Source organism: Cryptomeria japonica, chromosome 10 (assembly GCF_030272615.1).
Source record: "Cryptomeria japonica chromosome 10, Sugi_1.0, whole genome shotgun sequence".
Lineage (NCBI taxonomy): Eukaryota > Viridiplantae > Streptophyta > Pinopsida > Cupressales > Cupressaceae > Cryptomeria > Cryptomeria japonica.
Genome location: NC_081414.1, coordinates 878093246 through 878117933, shown reverse-complemented (window position 1 = coordinate 878117933; position 24688 = coordinate 878093246). Strand labels below are relative to the sequence as shown.

Here is a 24688-nt window from a genome sequence, read left to right as displayed (position 1 = left end):
TCCCAGTCACTGTTCCTCCAGTCAGATAGGTCCACATCAACATGTCCAGATTCAATGTCCCTGACTCACCAGTGATGGCACAAACTTCAAGGCACCTACCTATATAAAGCTCTCTATATAAAGCTCTGGCTTTTCATTTGTAAAGGTTAATAGTTAGTTGATAGTTAATAGTCAGTAGCAGAAGAATAGTGAATAAAGTAGCAATTAGAATAGAGTAGGAGGAGAAGGCAAGAAATTGTTGCCTCGATTGTAAATAAACTCCATTTTCATTGAAGTTATGGTGAAGTGTGTTGTTTCTTTGCAATATGCATGTTTTCTTGTTGAATCTTCACTTTAGATGGTAAATGATTAGATTGAATGAAGGAAGTTACTGAATGCACTCGTGTGGAATCCACCTAGTCCAAACCACTAGCCTCTTGCTGATTGTAAGGGTGCCCTGCGTGGTCAACTGACATAGAATGAGCTTAATCTCGAGTCATTATACATCTATTGCTCATGCATTAACTTGAATAGTGATCAGTGTTTGATGGTGTAACTATTTGAATATATTCAAAGCATCCCTTAGAAGATCGCACTGAGTTGGTGTCAGATTGTTCAACCTGATGGTGAGACCCAACCCAGTAGGACTCCACCTAGTTGTTCATCTATCTTCTCGCATTCTAGGTCTTAGAGTAGACTTTTTGAGCCCTCAACCTTTTGCTATTTCTTTATTATCCCGGTGAGTAGATAGGACTTGAGTTCCAGCAAATCAGACGCTCAGGCATTCGAATGTAAGTCCCCTTGTGATTCCAGCATAATCACATCAGACCAAATTGAGCTTATCCACACGTAGAGAACCTACATACTAGAACCTTGGAGTTGCCTTGATTGATCCTTAGGCGAAATCTTCAGCATTCGAGGAAACTTTGTTCAAGAGAGGATAAGATACCTTGGTATTTTATTTTGTGTTCGCATGTGCATGAAAAACACATCAACAATACCTGACCAAGGCGGTGAAAGGACATGACCTCAATCGGGGTAACTTGTCAGATCAAGGGGTGCGATAAAGATAAACTAACCCGATAGACAATCATCAACATTCCTTGATAATGAGATGAACTAACTAATATATTTGTTAAGGAAATTAAGCTAACCAATATATACGTAGGAAAAACAATTAGATTAGCAAAATAAAGAAATTGCAGAATTAACACAGCGATTATAAGGAAATAAACAAAATGTTAATAAAAGTTGTGACAGCAGTCGGGAGAAAGAAATCTCCTGCTGCTATTACATCAACTTTATGTACCAAATCTGAAAAATGATCAGAATTCAACTAAGGAACCTAATTCTTAAAAAAAAATGAAGAATGTAGCTGCAAATTTACCTTTATGGGTTTCGATAAAGAAAATTCAGTTAGAGACTTACTGCTAGGAGCTGACGTCACTGCTTGAATTGCACTCATTTATGGGTTCTGGTTTGTCAACTAATAAATTAAGTGGAAATCTACCAAACAGTGGAAAAAACACATAACTAAAAGCCTAGAGGTCTATGCATATGAAAGATCTGAAATTTGTTGAAAACTAGCATTTCTAACTAAATATTGTGTGATCTTTTTGGTCTAAGATACATTTAAAACCCTTTAGAAAAGCTGGGATACTATTTTCTTGAAGAGAAGGTTAAAGATAAATGACAAAAGTAGCTGGATGAAGTCCAAAAAACTGAACATAATGTTATCAATAATAAATTTAGCATTTTTAAAACATGCAAAATGAAAAATTACTTTTCTAAAAAGGTGTAGATGCTAACACAAGTCAAAGATTGTTCATGAGAAGCATGGGCACTGTTAATTTTTAGTGATCAGATTAACAATTACTGAGCAGAAAACACTATGCACAAAAAGAAGAACACACAACACAAATATACCCTGGGAAAACCTCCCTCTTGGAGAAAAAAACCGAGCAACTAATGTCTCAGATCAAAACTTTTATTATGAGCAGATTACAATAACAACATGGATCAGATTACTTATCTGATATAGCTCTCAACCTAGGGCAGAATTATGCCCAGTCAAACCTTTGATATGAAGACCCTAATTACTAAACTTGAGCACAAGGATTCGCCATCATAATGGTGTATGATTTGTGCACTTGATTGCTGCTCTCAGTCGCACAGATTCTTCCAGCAATTAGATCATCAAAGTTTGCTCAGATTGCTCAGCAAGTCATGATCACAAGTTCGCATAAGTCTGCTGCAAATCAGGTTCAGATTCGGATCTGAAGTTAGGAGAATGGCTGCTTGGATTGAGCACAAAGTCGCCTGAACAATGATGATCAGATTCGCACTATATGAGAGCAATTCGCTAGTGATAGCAAGGCATCATATTCGCTGAAGATGGTAGTTCGCATGAGGTAGATCGCTTGTATGACTGAATTTGATTGCTTGATAATTTCACATGACAATGGAATGCTTGTTTTTGAATGTGTAGATTGAGTCTTGTTATATACAAGACTCAATCTCTCTTTCATGAGTTGGTTGGGCCTATAAGGCCGACTTATAAATATTATCTTTTATTTTATTTCCTTGCTTTTGGCACCACCTTTTAATTTACAAATAAGGTACAATTGGGGCCACACTTTACATAACATTGACTTAGGGCCCAATTTAAAATTACAATAGCTAATCGCTCACATATTACTTAAATTTTAATTGCCAAAGGCAACATTAAAATTTAGCATAGTAGAATCCGATACTAGCTAGATATTTCAATAGGCACTGCACCCAAGAGAATCAGTCTTTCAGGTTCCCAAAGAGGAAAGGATCCTAGAAGACATAAGCTGACATTGCATTAGGGGCAACAAATCTCTCTTTATAGACTTTACCACAAGACAACCTATTTGACTTTTTCTCACCAGATCCCACATTTGGACAGATTGATGAAAAGGTGACGCAAGGGGTACTCTCCCTCAACATTTACTCACCTTCACAACTGAAAATCAATCAAATTATATGAAGGGTACTTTCCCTCAATACTTTATCTCAGAACAATTGCAACCATTTCAATTACACGGGCTAATTTCAAGAAACCCTTTTCATTATCATCCATTAATTTTCAAAACTGAAATTACAGTCATATGAGGACCTGAAGGCCTCATGTTACAGTTGCAATGGCTGTAAAACTTTTCCCACACAATTACCTTCAACTGGATTTTTATTACAATTTGGAGCTATGAAACCTCAAAACTGATAAACTTTTGATGGAATAACTTCAAATCTTCAATTCGCAGCTGCTCATACTTGCAAACGCTCAATAAAACCTGCAACTTATACTCTTTATCATGCCTCCATGGTTGATTGCTTCTATTCAGCACTCCTCTTTTTGAAGAGTTCATCTTTAAATGGAAAACCAGAAAAGGCCTTTCCTTAATAAATAATAACTATAAGTAATTTAGATAAATCCTTATCATCAATTTAATAATAGTCATAGTATAAATTATAAACCTTTCACAATTTAACAACAGAGAATAAATCCTATTGATTTAAACTTTAACAATTTATTAGTTCCTGCCAACTTTTATTATCAATTCTTGTATTTTGTCAAACAAATAATAAAATATATTCTGTCTAGATGAATAATAAAATAAAAAATGCATTATTGGGCTTTTTATTATCAATTAGGGGAAAACTGTCCAACAGCAGATGATGACGCACAGTGATTTTTATTAGTTCCTGCTTGGCTGAGGAAGGATGCCCTACACACAGTAGATCTATGCCAGTGACAGTGGAGAGTGAATGAAGGGTTTCTAGGTTATGGGCAAACAGAAGAGCATCATATACAACAGTAATAAAAAAAAATTAAAAGAAAGGTGTGTGTTCTGAGTGGGTTTGCCTTGGTTCACTATGGATTTGCTCGGTTAACCCACGGTGAACCCACAATTAAAAGCACACACCCTTGCCTGAATCCCCAGCCAGATTGACCTTGATCCCACTGGATTCGAACAAGGCCCAAATCTGGGGTCTGCACTGGGCAAATGGACTACTTAGCAAATAACTAGAAATAACAAAAAAGAAAAATAATATTTAAAAAAGGCTTGTTCCGTACCCTGGTTGTACCTGCACAAACCTTGGTCCAGAGCTAACCAGACCCAGATCTGAGGGTTTTTCTCAGTGAAAAGGTAATGCAGTAAAATAGAGCTAGAAATACTGTCTTAAGCACAGCTAGTGATGCATGCTATCTCAAGAAATGTGTTTGTCATGAATCTTAGACTAAAATTAGGGTTGGAAAACTGGTTTGCTAACCAAGAATCTAATCAGATCTCTTTGGAAAAAATGCCAAGCTTCAGGAAGGAAAGAAGCTTGGAAGGTGTTTGCAAGGAGAGAAACCAAGTTTCTAGAACTAAAGGAAAGGAACCAACTCTTCCGAGTATGTAGTGATTACAATCAACTTTGTTTTGAAGAAAGACTTGAGGCTTAGAAAGGATTTATTCAGTTGAAGTAAAAAGTTAAAGACCATATTTTTTTTTAAGAAAACTCACCACTAGTTGTCTAATGTCAGTAAGACTGTAAGGATCACATCATCTGAAAAAGAACTTAAGATAAGATGATGTAGGAAGGAAATGAGCATCAACATTATAGGATAGATGCCAAAAAGTGCATTTCATCAGTTGCATCTCTAACGTAGTGTGATAATCCTTGAGCTGTATGAATATCCCCTGTGAAATTATCATAAATCCTTACAGTAGCTACCAGTATAAGCACATAAATTCTGTCAGAAAGAAGCAAATGAAGTAGAAAGTGGCTTGGAACCCAATCAAAGGCTTCCCATCATTGATGATTTCTGTATGTTTTCATCAATAAAAGAAGCAATTTAATGTTAAAGGATTGAGCATCTCAAGAGAAAAAGTTTGTTATATAAATTGTTCTTCAAGAAAGAACAATTAACAAATTAGTCTTTGAGAGCATGGCTGATTGAAATGGAACAACATGAAAACTTTATAATAATCAATATAAACCATAATCATTGTGAAAGGTAAGTTAATCATTGTTAATATTTTTATTCATCATGAATATATTTTATGCTACCCTGTATATGGCAGTAAAGAGTTATCATCTTTGTTCTTTGAACTTATGCTCCTAACTTCCACAATTACAGGCATATAATTAGCATCCAACCTTATTTTGAGTTTCATGATTTGCAGCCTTAATTTCTAGTTATTTTGGTTGTGGCTGCAGCAAATGTTGTTTTGGGATCAGGAACATGGTTGGGAAGTTTTTTTTCCCGTACACTCACAGGCCATCAAGGGAACAACCAGAAGGTTGTTGCACTCAATCTTAGTCCTCTTCAGGTATGCAAAGACAAGTAAAATGATAAAATCTCTTCAATTTTTACTAGTTTATAATTGGTAAAACTTGATAGTATGCAAGCAACAAAATCATCTCTTGAAAGCAAAAGGTATATAGTAAGTTCCTGAAGTAGGTTAAACCATGTGGGTGTCTTAAAGATATGATCTAGATGAAATTTATAGTTGCCATTGCACTCATTCGGGTAACTTTTTTTCAATTTCTGTAGTTCATTATGTAATATTTTAGTTTGATTTTGTTTGGTGGCACATTTTGTTTCTCATATCGTAAGTATCTACTATGAATCAGATATGATTTTGCCTTTTCGCATGATGTAATGGTTGACATGAATGCCATATATGATTTTATATTTTATGACAATATTGATAAATCTGGAATTGTGTTATCTATATTTTTTTACTAAATGAAAGATTCAGGATCTAGAGAACTTAAGTGCAAGATTTATTTCATATTTGTTTATTAAATAGCCATTAACAGTCACAACTGCCCATAAAAATATTATATTAGAGAGTTGCTAATTTCTGATCAAATCCTAGGAAGAAAGGTTACAAAATCTTCAACGACGATTGGAAGTCCCTTTTGATGGTACTCGCCCAGATCATCAGGTATTTTTTCTTAATGGTTTTCTCTCATCTGTTTCATTAGTAAACTAGCAATGCTCATCTAGGTGACACTGTAATACAGTATTTTAGTTTATTTTTTCTTAAAGAATTACAATAAAAAACTCTAAATATTTTAAAAGATTTCGTTTTGATATTGTTTTGGGATTGATTAATTTTCTGTGAAGTATTTCTTTCAATTTTTATTTTATATATCTGTATTATTTTTCATTGTACTCTGGAAAGATTCTACTCTTTAATTTCCAGCTTCTTCTGACATGAGTGTGTGTGACCTCTATCTTCTTTGAATGTTATCATTTTTATCATTCAGTTCCGAATATGCACTATCTCCACAACTGCTCTTTGCAAGTAAAATGCATTTTTTGTCCAGTTACTGTTTTTTTTTGTGTGCTTTTCTTTAACTGTTTGGTACTATACTTTGACCATGTTAAGAAATCTCTGGCTGTTCATGACAGCTGTTTGTTGTGATTGCAGTTTGAATTGTTTATATGAATGAATATCTATGTTGAGCTTCTGCAAGATAATTTTATGTAATATCCTCTTCCATTTTTGCCTCAAATTTTTCAGTTTTCACCTATTGGCATTTTGTCAAACAGTTTGTGTGCAAAGTCTGTTTTTGTTTTCTGAGTTCTTGTGTGAAGTTTGAACGTTTGTTAAATAGAAACAGTTGGCAATATAATATGAAGAAATGCAAGAACCATGAAGCATAAACATGGATAACTATATAACACAATAAATGACCATTGTCTTGAACTAAATCAAGTCTGAAACAACTAGTTACAGCCCTAATTACAGTCGGAAATCAGACTCAGACAATTTCATTAAATATGGTATTACATAGTCATAGACATATCCTTGCATACCCGATTATTAGCCACCCTTGTACCAACTGGAAGTGCTGTCCAATGAGGCTGGAAGTGGACAGTATGAGGTCTGAGATTGCAATGATAAAATCTGGAAAGACTCTACAAAATCTGGATAGCTGGCTCTCTTATACTCCCACAATATTGTCTTCTAGGTAGCCGATAATAACCAGAAATTAAGCCAATAACCTCTATACTGTAGCCACACCTATGCAATGCCCAAAAAAGTACCAAGCCCGTCTATCTTCTCACACCTACCACAACCATCAGTGCTGGCCGCAGCTTCTTCAAGGTCGTTTTGTTGCTTCTTTGAAAACAAAGCTGATAATATATGTGCCCAGCTGCTTTCAACCCTAACTTTTGTGATTTCACTGTCAAAGCATTACCACGGCTGCAATTTCAACCTTATATCAACGGATTCCTCAATATGATAGCATGGGGATTTCGTCCCAAGCTCCTGTTGATGTGTATTTTGTACACGACCAAACACAGAATAAAATACCTAAATGTACCTTATCCTCTCTTGATTAAAGTCTCCGAATGCTGAAGATGTTGCGAAAAGGATCAATCGGGATGACTTCAAGGTTCTTTGTTGTAGGATCTCTACGTGTGGATAAGCACCAGTGGTATGATGTGATTTTGCTGGAATCACAAGGGGACTTACACTTGACGACCTAAACGTCTGATTTGCTTTGAATATTACTGGAACACAGGGTTTCACTAGACTAGATTTTGTAAAAAGAAAAAAAGGATGAGGGCAAGGAAAGGATCTAATTCTGACACTAAGAGTGTAAGAGCAATGAATGACCTTTGATGAAATTCTAACTAAGTCTTGTTTTGACATCGCAGGACCATCTCCACAAGGTTAGTGCGATCTTCGGAGGAAAGCTTTATGATGATTAATGTCAATGAAGAAGCGACAATTGAAGTTAAGCTCAAGCTGAATGATTCCAGTTGACTACACAAGGCAAGTCTGCAATCAACAAACTACTAGTAGTATGGATATACAAATTTCACCATTAATCAAACACATTTCTTCCACTCATCTAATAACATGAAATCAAAACTGAGAAGTATAAAGACCATGGAAATTGTTGGATCGACCGATAGATTTCACCATTTCTTCAATGAAGTTTTACAAGCCTTTTACAACAACATCTTGGCAACATTCTTTTGCCTTCTCTTTCTATTCTACTCTAATTGCTATACTATTAACTGACTTATTCACTATTCTAACTATTCACCTTCTAACTCCTGACTAACTATTCTTGACTCACTATTCACTAACTATTAGCTTTCTATCCTTTACAAATGAAGAGCCGGGGCTTATATAGTGCCCTCAATACCATTCAATGGCTTGGATCAATTTGAGATCAATGGCCAAGATTTTACAATGAAACCCTAATTAGGGTTTGTTACAACAAACTTAATTCTGACCAATGAAATAATTGCATTATTTGGACACATGTCTTCTCTGGAATATTCGACCAATGGATAGCCCGGGTAGGTACATCGAAGTTTGTGCCATCTCCCATGAGTCAGGTACATTGAATCTGGACATGCTGAGGTGGACCAATCCGACTGGAGGAGTGATGACTAGGATGCCACCTTGTCTAACACTTGGTTGATGCTCAATTTGGTGATGCTTTCCTTCAAATGTTGGACTGGAAGATAGATGGAGAAGGTCGTCCTTGTTGATGCTGGATTGGAGGAGGTCGTCCTTGTTGATGCTGGACTGGAGGAGGTCGTCCTTGTCCTGGCTTGATCTTCTTTGATGAGGATCTGCCAAGTAATTGATCCTCCGACTCCGGTGCCGCCATTTGATTCCTACACAAAAGATTAAAGTTAGTCTTTGAGCATCAAACCTTAAAGCATAGAATTTAGGACCTTTCAAGAGAATGATTTAAGATATTAATTTGGAAATGACATGATAAATCCAGAATTCTAATTTTTCAAATTAATGGCAATGAAATCAAAATAAATCTTGAATAAGAACTTCAAAATGATTCTTCATACCTTCTCCTTTGAAAGCCTAACTATAAAACCTTGGAAAATGAAGAAAGAAGACCGGATTTTGCTGGACAAGGGTTGAATTGTGGTCTTCCTTTGGATGAATTATGCCTCAATTAGCCTTCAAAAGCTTCACCTTCTTTAGCCTCCAACATTTAGCAAATTCTGGGATTTAGCCTCCAACTTAGTAAGAAATTTGCCTCCAATCTGCTAGATTTCGCTCCTCTAATGTGCTCCTCAAATTCGCATAAGAAGGAATGAATGAATGATTTGAATTTTGAAACAATACTCCTTCCTTATATATGGAGCTCACCCTAATTCTTGTTGAGGCCGACTTGACAAATAGGGGGTAAAAAGGCATAATAATGATTTTGAGCGCTCATTTTGTAAAAATTAATTTTAATGCCTCCAAGGTGGATTTTTTAATTATTTCAAGGCCTAAAAATTAATTTATTAAATTGCCAATGCCTTAATTAATGCGAATTTAATTCAACCTCCCAAATGTCTTGAGTTTGGGTAATTTAGTGCAAATTAGGGAATATCAAGGTTTGATCAATGCTTAATGAAGCTTCCTAATGATTTCGCCCTGGACCCTCTGGAAGGGTCAAGAGCGAATTTTGAGTTTTAGGCATATTCCTTAATGCTTTTAACTTCAAATCACTTCTAAGGCAAAGAACATCATGCCTCTCTCCCATCCAAATCATGAATAGCAAGATCTTGTCTTAATTTTGCAAGAAAAGGGGAGAACTTGGAAACTTCGCTCTGGACCCTCTGGAAGGGTCAGGAGCGAATTTCCTTCTTGGCTTCAAAATTTTCACTTTTAACAATCCCACTTCACTTCAAGGCAATCCAAACATCGTTTTAAACCCATGCCTAGGCTTAGCTTTGCTCAAACTTTGGAGGAAAAGATAGGTTTTAGGATTTTCGCCCTGGACCCTCTGGAAGGGTCAGGAGCGAATTTCACCATTTGGCTCAATTCCTTCACTTTTCAATGATTTCTAAACATGCCTAAGGGTTTGAATATGCTCATTCTTCCTTTCATGATGCCTTAGACTTCTCAATTTGACCAAACAAGGCAAGAAATACCCCTCTCAGAGATTTTTGCTCTGGACCCTCTGGAAGGGTCAGGAGCGAAAATTAGGTTTTAAGCAAAATCCTTCATTCTTCAAAGTTGAAACTTCTTTAGGAGGCAAAAACAAGCTATTCTTCTTCCATTCATGCCTATGCTTTGACCTTTTTCATTGCAACCTGAGAGCTATTGGGAATTTCGCTTTGGACCCCTTGGAAGGGTCAGGAGCGAAATTCACCATTTTGTCCAAAAATCTTCATTTCGCATGCTTCCAAATCTTTAAATGATGTCCAATCTTCACTCCAAGAGACCCTGCACATCACAATTTAGCCAAAATTAGAGAAAAATAAGCTCAAATAAGATTTTCGCTCTGGACCCTTTGGAAGGGTCAGGAGCGAAATCTGCATTCTAGGCCAAATTGCTCAGTGTTCAAGTTTCAAATCACTTCACAAGGCAAAATTAGATCATTTTCCAAGTTAGGAACAAGGTTTCAAGCTCAAACAAGGTGACAAATGAAGTTTATGATGAATTTCGCTCTGGACCCGTTGGAAGGGTCAGGAGCGAAATTCCTCTTCCAGGCTAGAATCCATCATTTTTCAAGGTTTTCAAACATTTCCAAAGTCCAAACATGTCAGGAGCGAAATTCACCATTTTGTCCAAAAATCTTCATTTCGCATGCTTCCAAATCTTTAAATGATGTCCAATCTTCACTCCAAGAGACCCTGCACATCACAATTTAGCCAAAATTAGAGAAAAATAAGCTCAAATAAGATTTTCGCTCTGGACCCTTTGGAAGGGTCAGGAGCGAAATCTGCATTCTAAGCCAAATTGCTCAGTGTTCAAGTTTCAAATCACTTCACAAGGCAAAATTAGATCATTTTCCAAGTTAGGAACAAGGTTTCAAGCTCAAACAAGGTGGCAAATGAAGTTTATGATGAATTTCGCTCTGGACCCGTTGGAAGGGTCAGGAGCGAAATTCCTCTTTCAGGCTAGAATCCATCATTTTTCAAGGTTTTCAAACATTTCCAAAGTCCAAACATGTCCACTTTTCCCTTCAAAATGCCTTGCAAATCAAAATTTGGTCAAATAAGGCAAGAAATGAATCCTAGGTTGATTTTCGCTCTGGACCCTCTGGAAGGGTCAGGAGCGAAAATCACTTTTTAAGCAAAATCTTGATCTTTGAAATCATCCAACTCCCTCTCAAGGCAAGAACATTCAAAAACACCTCCACACGTGCCTTGGAAACTAGGAACTTGGTCTTGATAAGTGATAAATTGAGGTGTATAAGGATTTTCGCTCTGGACCCTTTGGAAGGGTCAGGAACGAAATTCCTAATCTTGGCCAAAATCCTGACTTCATTTTCACATTTTTCCATCCAAACAAGTGTTTTGCCCTCAAAGATGCCCGGGAACGAGTTGGTTCTAAGTTTGGGTCAAACTAGAATGTCTTATGGAGATTTTCGCTCTGGACCCTTTGGAAGGGTCAGGAGCAAAATTCGCTTTGGACCCTCTGGAAGGGTCAGGAGCAAAATTTGACATTTTTAGACTCTCCGTCAGGATAATTTTATGGAATATAACATTTAAGTATAAGTTTATATTTTAAGTTATATTCCATATATACTTTCAGGATGTTTGAGAGTGGTTTTAGACCTCCAGGAGTTATATTGCAAAATCTAGTTTTTGGAGGATTCTTTAGTTTTCCAGACTTAGTCAAATTTCAGGATCAGGACATTCCAGACTTAGCCAAATTTCAGGATCAGGACATTCCAGACTTAGCCAAATTTCAGGATTAGGACATTCCAGACTTCATCACTCACCAACTTGACCTAACTCAAGCAGAACCTGCTATCCAGGTGATCCCCCTGGCGACACTCGAAAGCTAAAGGCTAACAGACAAAACCCTAAAAGACCTAGAAAACAAACCCTAGAAAGCAAAAAGCAAGGGTCCCCATTTGCAATGGGGCGATGTGTGAATATGTCACAACAGCTCCCAAGCCCAGGGGTTTTGTCCTGAGTCGCTTCCCTGCAGGGTTCGAAGCTCACAACAGAGTAGTGAAGAATAAATATGAAGTTGTGAATAATGCTCTTTCTTAACCCCTGACTATATATATATATTTTGCCTTCACTTTTTCCATTGATTTACTTCATGTAGTAATAATATTTCATTGTCAAAGTTGCTCCCTTTATATAAATCAATTTTATAATAATCCTTGTCTTGCCCGTGTCCCTTGCACAAAGTCGGTCTTCAAAACATTTTTCATAATGGCATAAATTAATTATATAACCTTCCTTAATAAGCCATTTGATATAGTTCCCCCAATCAATATTTTCAATAAATATATAATGTTTCACTTTGGGCATGAAATAAGTCGGGCCCCAATAACATTTTCACATGGGCATTAAATAATTAAAAAATGTCCACCTTATAAAGCCATCCAATCCCAATGGTCACTTAAACTTTTATGCCGACTTATAAAGTTACTTTATTATTAATTAATTAAATTAATCAATATTAAGTCATCTTAAGATGTTTGATTTTAATTTTAGACGACTTAATAAAAAATTAATTTAATTAATCTGTCATGTAAAATTGGGGACATTGCATTCATCCCTTCCTGGAGATTGCTTGTCCTCAAGCAATTTGCACCTACTCACTGACAATCAATTCTTGGGTCCCATGCCAATCTGAGAAACGTTGCTACACCCAACCACTGTGCTACTCTGATATAAGCATTGTATACCCGGAGTGATGCAACTCATCTTGAACCCATTGAAGGAATGCATCACACATGTCGATGCCAGGACACCAAATCTTTATACTGTCACATCCATCCATCCTGTCGATACTTATTATGCGGCTGCTGTGAACTTGGACATCATCTAACCAGCTGAGAGCTTCACTCCAATTGAAGCCACAAGTACCTCTAATGTTAGAAGATGATGGAAATTTATCACTATGCCAACCTCTTTCATGGAATGGATGACGCAAACCCCCCCAACTCCTCCAACATACCGCAACAAGTAAATGCCACTCAACAAAAGGACCAATGATCACGCATACCCCATACCTTGAAAGTAGAGTAGATCCATATGCATTCTAATGATGTAGTGAATCAATAACCTCTCCCAGAGCATCCTCATGCTCAAACATATCTTAATCAGCATTGCCATCATACATGTGGACTCTTCCATAGACTGGTCTAAAAGATTTAGGCTCTACCATGTGTGCCTCAAGAAAAAATAATTCCTCAAACTCATTATGTATAACCTAGGCTCAACCAAATCTGCATTACGGATGTCTTCATTTGCATATAAAGACATGACATTGGTGGCTGGTCCACTAAGTGTATGCTCAACTTTATATTCACATCTCACACCTGAGTCCCATGTATCATTTGTGTCATCAGGGTCAAGAATCTCCTCATCATCCAACTCAAAAAGTGGATTATCCAAAGTCAAGTCAGCACTCACCTCAAAAAAAGGATTATCAACAAAGTTTGAATATATTTCATTACCTTCTTCATGACTGTAGACAGCAAACTCATGTGTCTAGGAAGTTGTACTGCTGCTGTCATCCCTTTGAGTCATGTCTTGAACTTTTACAAGTACTTCTTCATTGAAAGCTTTGTGCTCAACACTTGTACTTTGAGTGCTAACACTTGTAGACCCTCCTTCATTAGTTATTCCACATGTAAAGGCTGCAAACTCAAGAGAACAGGGAGTTAAACTACTGCTGTCCCAAATCAGAATTTTGGGCTCTTCATCTACACTTCCCTTTTGAACCATCAAGCTTTTAAAATAATAGCTAACTCGGAATTTTCAATTGTACAATTTATTGGGGCTGGGCCCAAATCAATGTAAAACAAATAAAGGCAATAACTTAATTATGAGGCAGGACCTATCGAGCGGTCTAATTATAAAATGTATAACTAAAATAAAGACAATAACTTCATTATGAGGCAGGACCTATTGAGCGGTCTAATTGTAAAATGTAAAACATACAAGCAAGCCGACTTGCTAACTTGACACCTCAAGTCAAGTATATAATCAAGTAAATTGCATGGCATTAGACATACATATTACATCAGCGAATTATCTCTGCAAGACTAGCGAATTCATTCAGTGAACTTATTCAGCGAATTGTCTTCATCTCATTGAGCGAATATCTCCTATATGTCATGAAGAAGATAGCGAACATATCCAATAATCAGCAGAACGTATCTAGAAGACAGAGAATCCTAATCAGAAGTCAGCAAGCATCATTAGATCACAACGAACTTGATTGAAGGCTCATCGAATCTTATCAGAGCAGTGCGAACTTGATTAAGAGCACAGCGATCACCTTTGGAGATCTGCAATCATCATTAAAGGGCAGCAAACTTCGGCAGATATGTTCATCATTTCAACGTGCCCCAGGTTAGAAATATTACTATGATTAGATTGCTGTTGAAGAGTGAAGCTCATTGTAAGTTAAATTGGTATTGCCTAATAAAGATCTGAGATTAGTGGCTGGGTTTTTCACCTCCAAGAGGGAGATTTTCCCAGGGTATCTGTGTATTTTGTGTTTGTTCTTCATTGCATTTTGATTTCTATTATTTATCGTTTAATCTGATTGCTAAAATTAACATGGTATCAGAGCTTTAGGTTCATTATAAAGTAATCAGATTATCAGTTATCCTTCACTTTCAGTTTGCTGTTTTAGTTTTGCAAGATGGTTACAGGACTGAAGGTAGAGGACAAACTTGCTGGGGCCCTCAACTTTACTTCTTGGAAAGTTCGTGTTCTTCTTGCCCTTGAAGAGATTGAGCTGTTACAGTTTGTGGAAGACAAGGATTTGCCAGAACCCTCAGATCCAGATGAGTTAAAGCAGTTCAAGAAGAATGCTCTTAAGGCAAAGAAGTTTCTAACTGATTCTGTGAAGGATCATCTTGTTCCAGTCATCTCCAAGTTACCTTAAGCCAAGGAGATGTTCAAACACCTAGAAGGAATGTACGAAATCAATAACATCAGCTGAGCACTTACTCTAAGGCAACAACTTCTTCAAATCAAGATGAGCAAGGGAGATTCAGTCATGTCCTTCATGAAAATTTCAGAATTGAAGGACCAACTCAGCTCCATTGGAAGTGAAGTAGTGGACAAGGATATTGTCATGATTGCATTAAACGGTCTCCCTAATTCTTGGGATCCATTCATTCAAAGCTTAAGCGGAAGAGTTGAATTTCCCTCATTTGATCGCCTCCGGTTTGATTGCATTCAAGAGGAATCTTGCCTAGCTGCAAGAGGAATGCTCAAGGGCACTCATGGAGGTGACCATCATGTGCTTGCATCTCAACATGTCAAAAGAAAGGGTGATCATTGGAAGAAGAACAACTTCAAAAGAGATAGAGACTTTAGATCTCTTGCTGCTTACGATTCAAGGAAGAAGCCAAGGGATCTTTCACGTATCCATTGCTTCAGATGTGATAAGTTTGGACACTATGCTAAAGAATGTCAGAATTTGCCCAGGCAAGGAGAAGCAAACTTGAATGAAGTTGCAAATTCGAAGGATAACGAAAACTTCCTCTTCATTTCTGCCTTATCCAGCAATGTGCCAACTGACAACAACACTTGGTTGATAGACAGTGGTGCATCCAGGCATATCACGGGATATCGGGAGCACCTCTTAGACTTAATGGAGAAAGAGTCCAATCTTCATGTGGTAATTGGTGATGATGCTCAGTATTTGGTAAGAGGTTTTGGCAATACTTCTTTAAATTTAGAATCTGGTATCTCCTTGCATCTCTGTGATATTTTATTTGTTCCTGGAATTAAAAGAAATTTAATCTCCATTTCTGCCCTAGAAGATAAAGGTTATCAAGTAGCATTTTCTGAGGGTAGAGTACTTGCATGGCCTAAAAAATCTAGTTTTAAATCTGCTCGTGTTATTGGAAATAGATATGATAGTTTGTATAAGCTTTCAGCTCATCCCGTTCGAGCACTCATTCACTAAGCTCCCGAATCTAGCGAGCTATGGCATAGAAGGCTTGGCCACCTTCACTTTCAGGCACTTCCCTCACTTGAAAAGATGGTTAAAGGTATGCCTAAACTTAGTCATTCTCATGATGATACTTGCAAAGGTTGTGCATTAGGTAAGAACACTAAAAGTCCATTTCATAAAAGTGAAAGTAGAGCTAAAGAAAAATTAGCACTTGTTCATTCTGATTTATGTGGACCCATGTCTGTTCCTTCACCTAGTGGATTTCTATACTATGTTACATTTATAGATGATTTTTCGAGAAAGACCTGGATTTACTTTCTAAAATTTAAAGAATTTGATGAAGTGCTAAGTAGGTTTAAAGAATTTAAAGCCCTAGCTGAAAACATGTACAATAAAAGGATTAAAGTGTTAAGATCTGACAATGGAAGTGAATACACCTCAAGTAATTTCAATGACTTTTGTGTAGAGATAGGAATTAAGAGGGAGTTCTACGTTCCCTACAATCCTCAGCAAAATGGTGTGGCTGAACGAAAGAATAGAGCCATTGTTGAAGCAGCTAAAGCAATGATTCATGATTAGGATCTGCAGACTTTCTTATGGGCCGAAGCATCCAAGACTGCAGTATACATTCAGAACAGATGCCCTCATTGTGTCCTGAAGAACATGACTCCTGAAGAAGCCTTCACTGGAGTCAAACCGGATATCAGCCACCTAAAGGATTTTTGGAAGTCCTGTCTATGTTCACGTGCCAAAGGAAAAGAGAACTAAGATAGAGCCATCTGGGAAGAAAGGTATCCTTGTTGGATATAGTGAATCCTCCAAAGCATTTCGTATCTACATTCCAGGACAAAGGTATATTGAGGTAAGTAGAGATGTTACATTTGAAGAAAATATTGCTTTTAAGAAATCTAAAGGTTCCCTTGCCAATGATGATAGAGAAGTTAATGATAATCAAAACATGGATATTGATATTAACCCTGAGATTTAGAGGGAGTCTATTGAGCCTCCCGAACCTATTGAGCATGGTGATCCTCTCGAGCCTTTGGATCCAACTGATGGACCTAGAGATATTGCAGTTAGCAAGAAAAGGCCACTTTGGGTTAGGAGCACAATTCAAAAAGCAGAAAAGTTTGCAGCTCCTAGTGGCACTTTCAGAGAAAGTAGGAGACCTCAGAAGTTCTCCAACTATGTTGCAATGGTGTGCAACATCATTGAGATTGAACCCTCCAACATAGAAGAAGCTATGAACCAGCAAGCATGGAAACTAGCTATGGACGAAGAGTACCAATCCATCATCAAGAATGATGTTTGGGATATTGTGCCTAGACCTAAAGGTATGTCTAAAATTAAACATGGTGTTGATGGTAGTATAGAGAAATATAAAGCTAGATTTGTAGCTCGTGGTTTTTCTCAAAAGGAAGGCATAGATTATGAAGAAACATTTGCTATTGTTGCTAGATGCACTTCTATTAGAACTATTATAGCCATTGTTGCAGCTAAGGGTTGGAAGTTACATCAGATGGATGTAAAGACTACCTTTCTTAATGGTGTCATTGAGGAAGAAGTCTATATTGAGCAACCAGAAGGATATGAGACTCATAATAGAGAATCTCATGTATGCAGATTAAAGAAAGCTCTTTATGGCCTCAAGCAAGCTCCTCGAGCTTGGTATGAAAGAATTGATAAGTACTTTGTTAGTTTAGGGTTTTGTAAGAATGATGCTGATCCTAACCTTTACTTTAAAGTATTTAATGGTGAAATGCTAATTCTGGTTTTATATGTGGATGATTTATTTTTAACTGACGAAGATAGTCTCATCATTAGGTGTAAGAAAGAATTAGCTATTGAATTTGAAATGAAGGATCTAGGTCTAATGCATTACTTTCTAAGGCTAGAAGTGTGGCAAAGACCTAATGAAATCATTCTAAGTCAAGGAAAATATACTGTTGATATTTTGAAGAGATTTGGAATGTTGGATTGCAAACCTATGTCTACTCCTATGGAAACTAACCTGAAGAAATTAAGTTTATCTGCAACTAACTCTGATTTTGCAGATCCTTCTGAGTATAGGCAGTTGATTGGATCATTTATGTATCTGGTTAACACTAGACCAAACAATTGTTATGCAGTGAGTGCACTCAGCCAGTTTATGAACAAGCCAAAGCATGTTCACCTTGTTGCAACCAAACATATTCTGAGATACTTGCGTGGAACTGTTGGCTATGGGCTAAAGTATCCAATCAACACTACCATTACCTTGGAAGGTTACTCAGATTCTGATTGGGCAGGAAGTGTTACCGATAGGAAGAGCACTTCAGGTATCTGTTTCAGTTTGGGTTCTCCTGTGATTTCCTGGGCTAGCAGGAAACAGTCCTCAGTAGCCTTGAGTACTGCAGAAGCTGAGTATATTGCATCGAGTGTTGCATCGAGACAAGCAGTGTGACTTCGAAAGCTTCTTGCTGGGTTGTTTGGACAACCTTGGAAACCCACAGTTATTCATTGTGATAATCAAAGTTGTATTAAAATTTCTGCTAATCTTGTGTTTCATGACAAATCAAAACATATGGAAACTTACTATCACTATGTTCGTGATATGGTACAAAGAGGTGCCTTACAACTGAAATATATTAGCATTGATGAGCAGATTGCAGACATTCTCACCAAGTGCCTTGCTCGTGTGAAGTTTGAATACTTTAGAGATAGGCTTGGAATTGTGGAGAATCCAGCTATGACTGAGAGGGAGTCTCAGTCTCAGTGATGCATTAAGTTGCAACTTCCATCCTCTGCGAGCAATGCATGGTGGAGTCACCCTCTGCGGGCAATGCAAGGTGACAGTATATCCTTCTCTTGGAGAAGATTGAGGTGAAAGACCTCTTCCACCCTCTGCGGGCAATGCAAGGTGGATCCATCTTCTGCGGGCAATTGTAATGTCCCTACTAGTTAGAGATCACTGCCCTGCAAAACAGATTGTTAGAATACAACAAATATATATATATATATATATCTAGTTGCAATTAAACTTCAATTACTTAATTAACACTAATTTCAATTCTTATTTTATACAAAAGGATACGAGTGCAGTATTGGGACATGTCCTTAGGCGGCTGTGAAACTTGCCTTCTTGGAACCAATCTTGGTTTCAAGACATACCAAGAAATCGAAGGTTAATTTGATCCCTGTCTTGGATGTAATTTCTTACACCCAAGCCATGCCAGGAAATCGAAGGTTAATTCAATTCCTGTCTTGGATGTAATTTCTTACACCCAAGCCATACCAAGGAAGACCATTAGATATGATCAATTCCTTGCCTTGGATGATGCATCTCATCATCCAAGTCTACCAGAGAGGATCGGCCAGATCCGTCTCTTCCTGGATGAACTTTGTCAACCAAGCCATAACATATATGCATATAGATATTCAGTATATACTGCCTACCAGGGATTATCATAATCCCTCCATTAGGCTAAGGGAATTTCCTCCATATGGCCTCCATCATATAATCATATTTTATATTACATTTTACAATTCATTATCATTTTCCATTCCATAATTTATGTCTACATTTACATATTCTTTAATCCTTTTTATTGATCCTAGATATAAATAAATATTCTACATGGGTGCCTATATTTATTGCCACATACATATAAGTAAACATTAGTAATATATATATTCATAAATATGCATTAATATATATGTGTGTGTGTGGCACACACGTCCACACCCATATATACCTTAGGACTCTTAATACCTCTTACCTGTACGTAGATCGCAATCTGCTGTTGAAGTCCGCACACTGTAATTGTCGTCTGCAGATGGGAGTCCGCAGTTCTGCTGAAGTCCTCTCCTTCCTCCTTGCTCTTGCCTCTGCCTATGCAGCTATCCTTTCTATCTCCTTCCTATCCTCCGTGTCTTATAGCAAGTCAGATAGGCGGCATGCTGGTATGTTTCACTGGTAAATATACATATAGATGTCACGACTACTTGCTCCGGTGAGCGAGTCCACAAAGGAATGAGAAACAAGGTATCCGATCTGTGAGTGTCGGTGATTTCAGATATTCATATTTAACGGCTTATGCCATGTATTCGTCCTCCCTTTCGAATTCACTATGGATGGTCTTATATATGGTGGGAGCGGATACTCCAAGAGTCATGTCTTTTATCTCTATATCAATTGGATTATTGCATACATGATTATTGATATCCCTTAATCGATGCCTTCACTGCTTAAGAATTTGTATATATCGCACTATACACGGTGGTCATTAGTTAACTCCGAATGTAATTAGTCTTACATCCTAAGCACCCTTGTTGGTCTTTAATTCCGATCGCATCCCTTGCAAAGATATTTATAGTTTCTTGTTAATCGCTCCATATAGAAATATTTAGCGAAGGAATTCCTTTACATCAGAGTTTGATGATTATCAACAACTATATAATTGGTGATGATATTAGTGATGCGGCTCAACACTATGATTGATGGATGATGGTGCTTAAAATTTCCGATTTTGATGACTAATATCATCACCGACACCTTGCCTGTCGAAGACAAAGCAATGCCTATCGTATTTCCATAAGTCGCAAATATTGTTTCAATTCCCGACTTACAACGTTAGTGATAATATGAGTTCCACGGCCCGATGTATGATCTGGATTCCCACCGATCATGATTACTTGCAGACCCACCGCTCCTCAGCGCTAGACTTTGTGTTGAATAGGTAATTGTCTCAAACTATAGTGCCCACATAATGATTATCCGAGACATTCTTTTTATTCTTCATGCCCACGTAATGATATAGCCGAGAGTTGTATTTAACTAATAATCTCGAACTCATTTATATTATATTTTATTATTATTTATATTATTTTATATATATACATTTATTTTTATTATTTTTTTCCTCTTTTGTATTTTAATTATATGATTATTTATTATTGAATATATAAATAATGTTGATAATATATAATATTTAAATCATGTTCATAAATAATATTTAATTAATGAATTTTAAATAATCATTCATTGGTAATTATTAATAATAATTTCTTCATTTAGGGTCTCTCTCTTTCTCTCCATATATATATAACGATCCAGGAGGCGACATGACAACAATGGAAGATGGAAAGTTTTTTTTTTTTTTTTTTAGGTTACATTCTTCCTCTGCGGGCAATGTAAGATGATGCATGTTTACAACTTTACACTATAGCTGATTGAATCCTCCCTAGCTAAGAGGGAGTGTTAAAATAATAGCTAGCTTGGAATTTTCAATTGTATGATTTATTGGGGCTGGGCCCAAATTAATGTAAAACAAATAAAGGCAATAACTTAATTATGAGGAAGGACCTATTGAGCGGTCTAATTATAAAATGTATAACTAAAATAAAGGCAAGAACTTCATTATGAGGCAGGACCTATTGAGCGGTCTAATTGTAAAATGTAAAACATATAAGAAAGCTGACTTGCTAACTTGACACCTCAAGTCAAGTATATAATCAAGTAAATTGCATGGCATTAGACATACATATTACATCAGCGAATTATCTCTGCAAGACTAGCGAATTCATTTAGTGAACTCATTCAGCGAATTGTCTTCATCTCATTGAGCGGATATCTCCTATATGTCATCAAGAAGACAACAAACATATCCAGTAATCAGCAGAACATATCTAGAAGACAACGAATCCTAATCGGAAGTCAGCAAGCATCATTAGATCACAGCGAACTTGATTGAAGGCTCAGCGAATCTTATCAGATCAGTGCGAACTTGATTAAGAGCACAGCGATCACCTTCGGAGATCTGCAATCATCATTAAAGGGCAGCAAACTTCAGCAGATAAATTCATCATTTCAACGTGCCCTAGGTTAGAAATATTACAGTGATTAAATTTTTGTTGAAGAGTGAAGTTCATTGTAAATTAAATTGGTATTGCCTAATAAAGATCTGAGGTTAGTGTCTGGGTTTTTCACCTCCAAGAGGGAGGTTTCCCAGGGTATCTGTGTATTTTGTGTTTGATCTTCATTGCATTCTGATTTCTGTTATTTATTGTTTAATCTGATTGCTAAAATTAACACAAGCAACACCAAATCTTGATTAGTCTCTTGTCCTTCCCCAGTGATTAGCAGTGGTAGTGTCTCAATTAGTTCTTCAAATGTTGTCACGAAACTATCTTGCATGTCCTTGTGTATCTCTTCAATCCCTTCATCAACATGTTCAACTTTTATGCCCTTTGCATTGTCATTTTGGACCCTAGAAGTGGCTGCTATAGAGAACTGATTTTCTGATTTATGCAGTGTATGATGAGACATACTGAGCTGAAGACGAAGATACACAATCTCTCTATCTTTATCTTTCACCAACTTGACTGCTATATTCCTATCTTGAAGCATTTGTAGGTAGTCTTGTTTCATCAATTTCGATGCTTCTTTGAAAGAATGCAGATGTGTATGAGAAATTCCTTGTGCCATACCATTTTGTCTTTCTTCTCTTTGGGCCGTCCAAATAAGGTCTTCCAGGTGCTTATGAGTAAGATCCACCCTTGATAGTGCTTGAGCTATTTTATCTTCCGTTACCAACAATTGGCCTCGTAAATCTTCCCACACCAAAGGCTTTTGTTCTGATTTTTCTTCACGTGTAGGAATTGTATCATCATTGGAATCAACTATTACTTTGTTGATACCTTCACCCAAAGCTTGAAGGCTAATATTCAAAGATTCCAAAACATTTTTATCTTCATGCATGAAAGCTGCCTACTCATAAATCTCATGCTCTTCTTCAACTGCTGATATAAAATCAGACTCTACGCAATCTGAGTTTTCAACCTTTACCGCATTCTCATCAATCTTCTCTTGAATGTCCTCAATGCAAGGTTCATGTGATGACCAAGAATTGCTAGTCAAACTCAAAAAATCAGATTCATGTTCATCATAGTTATTTGACTCGAGAGTGATCTCACCACAAGCTGCCCTACTTCGCATGTTGCTGGAACCTACAAACTCTTCCTTCAAATCTTCAAACTTGAATGATGGGACAGCACTAAGATCAACTGAAAGAGCACTAATAGAATCCATGCATTCATATGATTTATCAATCAGGATTTCGAAGTCACCGACCAAGAGACTTTTGCTCACATTACCTTTATCCACAATTGGTTCTTCGATTTCTTGGATATCATGATACTCGTCTACCTTTCCAAATTGATAATCAGCATTATACAACTCCAAATCTGATTTGTTTTTGAAGGTAGTATCAACACCATCATTTATACTAACACCAACTTCCATGTCACACTGCTCAGAAGAAGTTAGGATAAAATTTTGTTCAGAGAGGTATCCATCCCAAACACCATTAGGTGCTGATCCCCGTGAAGCCTCATACTGATTTTCACCTTCGTTACCAACTGCTGTTTCTTCGACATGACTGAAAATGGCACCGACCAAAGAAGTTTCCTCCTTGGGAGTAGCTGCAGTAGATAGCTGATTCTCATCAACTCCATGTTCACCAGGATTAACATAGGTATCAACGCTCACAAATCATGTAGAATCATCTTCATTTGCTGATTGGGAGGCATCTTCAAAAGCACCAGTGTGATCACTCATGCTGGATAACTCGACCTCCATGTTCCCAACCAAGAAACTTGTGACCATCAACTGGTGGATTTCCTCCAAGGTCTGATTTCCAAAGGTGATTGTTTGTGACATGAATCCGTCACACATGCATCACCTTTAACATCCAAGTCCTGAATGCCAACACTAGGAGACTCTCCATCACTGTCATCGTCTTGTGAATTAGCTGTCAACTCATGATGAAGCTTGGAAATATAATTGCTGCCACAAAAATCAGAGTCATAGTCATTTCTATGGGTAATGAAACCAACAACCCCAAGTGGCTAGATCCTTTTGTGCATTACGTAGCTCCTCTAGAACCAAGCTTCCACATGGTGGTTGCGAATTGATGCACCTGTTTCCAACCTCTGTATGATTCCCTTGTGATGTTGAATTTCTGATTTCTTTGTGGTCATTTGTAGGCTGCATATGACCATCATGTTGTTCCTTTTTCTTTCCTTGTTCTTGATCAGCTTGTTTGTCAAACTCCTCATTAAGATTTCAACATACCTCACTTGTAACCTTCATAACTTCTTCTCTCCCAATACTTTGTTTGCTATCTTTTGACTCTTCTTTCTTTCTTTGTTGCTGATATAAACTTGTAGATACCAAATCATTGTCATCCTCATCTGGTATACCCATAAATTGTGCGAAGGTAAGCATGTCTTGTATCTTTTGAGGGAGTGAGCGATACTTGTCATAGCTGGCCATAATTGCTTTATTTGTTGGTGAAACATAAGGACTCTTAGTTGTTCTAATGGATGAAGATGATCAACTAGTATGTCCAAATTTCTTCGAAATTGAATCATTCAATCGCTGCAATTGACGGTTGATTTTATGTTGTGACTGTTCTAGCTCTTTCCACACCTATGTATCATTAAGCAACTTTTCCATGGTGACTTATTTTGCTGTCCAAATAACAACTCAAGCCAAAGTGAAGTGAAAACAACTAATCTTTACCCAACATGCTGGCAGGATTGTGGCTCTGATACCACTGTAATATCCCCTTCCTATTCTGCCTCAAATTTTTCAGTTTTCACCTATTGGCATTTTGTCAAACAGTTTGTTTGCAAAGTCTGATTTTTGTTGTCTGAGTTCTTGTGTGAAGTTTGAATATTTGTTAAATAGAAACAGTTGGCAATATAATATGAAGAAATGCAAGAACCATGAAGCATAAACATGGACAACTATATAACACAATAAATGA

At 37.1% G+C, this 24688-nt stretch overlaps 1 protein-coding gene across 4 annotated transcripts in view; it reads left to right on the top strand.

Moving 5' to 3' along the window:
• The window catches only part of LOC131028986 (uncharacterized), a 141156-nt gene that overhangs the window by 26498 nt on the left and 89970 nt on the right, over nt 1-24688 (top strand). For all 4 annotated transcript variants that reach the window (XM_057959361.2, XM_057959360.2, XM_057959358.2 and 1 more), the window contains exons 4-5: nt 5212-5324; nt 5877-5945. In XM_057959361.2, coding sequence (XP_057815344.2) covers nt 5212-5324; nt 5877-5945 — 182 coding nt within the window. The remainder of the gene's footprint in view (nt 1-5211; nt 5325-5876; nt 5946-24688) is intronic.